At 40.3% G+C, this 2,772-nt stretch overlaps 1 protein-coding gene across 1 annotated transcript in view; it reads right to left on the bottom strand.

Moving 5' to 3' along the window:
• LOC107104383 (phosphatidylinositol-binding clathrin assembly protein-like) overlaps positions 1-2,772 on the bottom strand; it is a gene marked incomplete at its 5' end in the record, with an annotated part of 62,441 nt that overhangs the window by 51,627 nt on the left and 8,042 nt on the right. The window contains one exon of the mRNA XM_015404374.1: positions 2,165-2,271. Coding sequence (XP_015259860.1) covers positions 2,165-2,271 — 107 coding nt within the window. The remainder of the gene's footprint in view (positions 1-2,164; positions 2,272-2,772) is intronic.

The raw sequence follows: 2,772 nt of genomic DNA, 5'->3' as shown, positions 1-2,772 counted from the left end.
TGATTTAAGGCACTTTTCAGAAAAGGCCAAGGAGAATAAACAATCTGGAATATTGTGTACTTTTTCTAGATGTTTGTTAAGTTGCATAGTCTCTCTTAAATAAACACATTCTCAGAAAATAATTAGTTTTTATATACATAAAAAACTTGAAGCTGGCTAATAGCTTGCCCATTACTAAACTGGTAATGTTTTTAGTTTTTTGACACCATATTGGACCATGCAAAACACAGATTTATCTTCACAAAGCTTTAGAAGGGCAAGATTTATGTACAAAAAGTAAACCTGTACATGAAATTATGCTTTGTGTTTATAAAGTGTTTTTATAATATTTTTTGTTGTTGGCATTCATATAAATATACTGGTGTGATAACTTAATATACCTTAATAGACCCTGATTATGAACAATCCTTCTCTGAACACAGATTCTTTAGAATCAAACTGACACGTGACTCGTTTGTTCCTAGAAGATTGAGAAACAGGAAAAAAGAAAAGCTTCGTTTGGCTTCTGAACTGGGTCCAGTTGAAGAACCAGTTTGAGTCACTGCAAACATGGATATTTGGCAACATTTTTGCTTTGTTTGCACTTCCTGTCCAGAGGTTTGAAAAAAAAGAAAAAGAAGAACTCTCAGAGAGGGCATTTTCACCAGACTATTGGATTACATGAAAAGGCACTTTGTGCGTGCCCAGTGGACAGGACAACAGAAATGGAGTTTTATGTTTTTTTTTTTTCTGGTTTCCATTTAACATGTGAGCTAACAAGGTGACGGCCTAACAGGAAGAAGCAAACAGCAGAGATGAAGCTTTGCGTCGAAACGGTTTTAAGTCAACCTTTACGGGATCTACTTTAGAGGTTTCCACAGCGGACATCGCCGATGTAACGCCTACCCCGCACCCAGCTGAGGCGCTAAACTGTCAGATAGTTTTCAGAACACAGACTAATAAAGTTTAGATTAACATTAACCTTAAAAAAAAAAAGCTTTTGTTATTACAGCCTATGGCATCAAGGTTAGATTATAAGAGAGACAACAAAGCTTTAAGCGATAGGATTACTTCTGATCTTAAAATAAACTGAACAAATTATTTAAATTTAGTTGAGGGTGGGGAAAAAAAACTTCCCTTGAAATTTAAATTTTAATCTCTTAATGCCTTCAATTTAACTTTGTCTCTTTATTCAGTATTTATCCAGATTTGGAGAACACTAAAAGTCCTGTTCCAGGCTGAGGTCTGCTGATCTATCTGCAGCTAAGCTGTTTGCCTTCATGCTGTGGAACTACAAAGCCATCCTGGGGCACATTTTCATTTAAAGCTGCACGATATGTCCACTGAACCAGCAGCTGATGCTATAGACTGATATCTTTTAAGTCGCCACATCAGATCCAAAGCAGACGAGCTGGGATTTATTGAAGTTTGGGTCAAAAAAATTAAAAAACAAATTCAAGCTTAAGGATTGGGCTATGAAAACGTTCCCCGACAGCCTCCACACATTTCATCTAAAAACGGAGGAACTCATTATTTATCCCCTCAATATCTGCTGCTATTCTCTACATTTTAAACCATGCATTTAGTCTGAGACTGTGCGGGGAGGTCTTTAAAGCAGAATCGTAAAAAGACGGGAGACATTTAAATGGGAACATTTCCCTCCGTGTCCCGTAGAACACATCTGCTTTCTGACTGTCTGCTGAAACAACAGACAGACCGGAGATGGAGCGGGGCGCAGCGGAGGGGAGGGAAGGAGGGATGATCTGTGGGCACCGGGGAAAGGAGAGCCACTCGGGTATCCATCTTTGTCAAAGGGAGAAAGAAGAGCGAGGCAGAAGAGAGGATTAGGCGGAGGGAGCTAACAGAGCGCCTAACCACGTCCTCCATCTTATGGTTATTTTTGGCCTATATATATATATTTGAGTGCGTTTTCATGGAAGGTGGGGGGGGGCTTCGTTCAGCAACGCTGTGTGAGCAAAACTGCAGCCGGCGTGTGAAAAATGACCACATTAGAAGGCCTGGTTGAGAACATCTGGTTTTAAAGCATCTAATGGATGTTTGGGAGCGTTAGAGGACAGAACTGGAGCTGCCAACCTAAATAAAATCCAATATTCAGAGATGAGACCCGTTTGAACATACAGTCCTGATTTGTTCGTGTCTGTATCTTGTCTGTGTGTTTGGGTACCTCTGCCACTTTGAGGAACTCCGACAGCTTTGTCATCCTGTAAAGAAATTTCTTGTAGATGTCCAGAGCGTCTTTACACTGGTTCTTCTTCATGTCAAAGTATTTCTCTATGGGAAAAAAAAAAGGACAGTCGAGGTTTACATGAGGTGGAGGATCAGGACTGAAGTTTGTGTGTGTTGGATCTGGGTTTACATATCTAGTAGACAAAAGCATCTGCATGACATAACATATAGACCTACATTACATATCCACCAGTACTAAAGGTGTGATTTTAATAACCTCTGCTGTTATGTATTCCCTTGTTTAAATGGTCGTACTGAAACATCTCCACATTTTTCTCCCCTTTAAGCGGCACTTAAAGGGTAGAAATCCGATAATCTGATAACAGTTAATGCTGTAGCTAATAGCTCGTTTATCTGATTAACATGAGATCATTTAAGGTCGTAGGGAAACGGCCGTTCCAACCGTTTATCCCGAATTCTACCGAGTGGTGCACGACTTTACACGAGCGAATAAAGCAGCAGAAGCTTGGTTTGGTGTAGAAGGCTTCCAGCCGTACATGTTTGAGCCCTTGCCTCGCAACGCTGCCAGTTCTGTTAGCTCTACGC

This window comes from Cyprinodon variegatus, unplaced genomic scaffold (genome assembly GCF_000732505.1).
Source record: "Cyprinodon variegatus isolate N-32 unplaced genomic scaffold, C_variegatus-1.0 Scaffold1716, whole genome shotgun sequence".
NCBI lineage: Eukaryota > Metazoa > Chordata > Actinopteri > Cyprinodontiformes > Cyprinodontidae > Cyprinodon > Cyprinodon variegatus.
The sequence above is the reverse complement of the archived record's forward strand: the minus strand, read 5'-3'. Positions and strand labels throughout refer to the sequence as shown.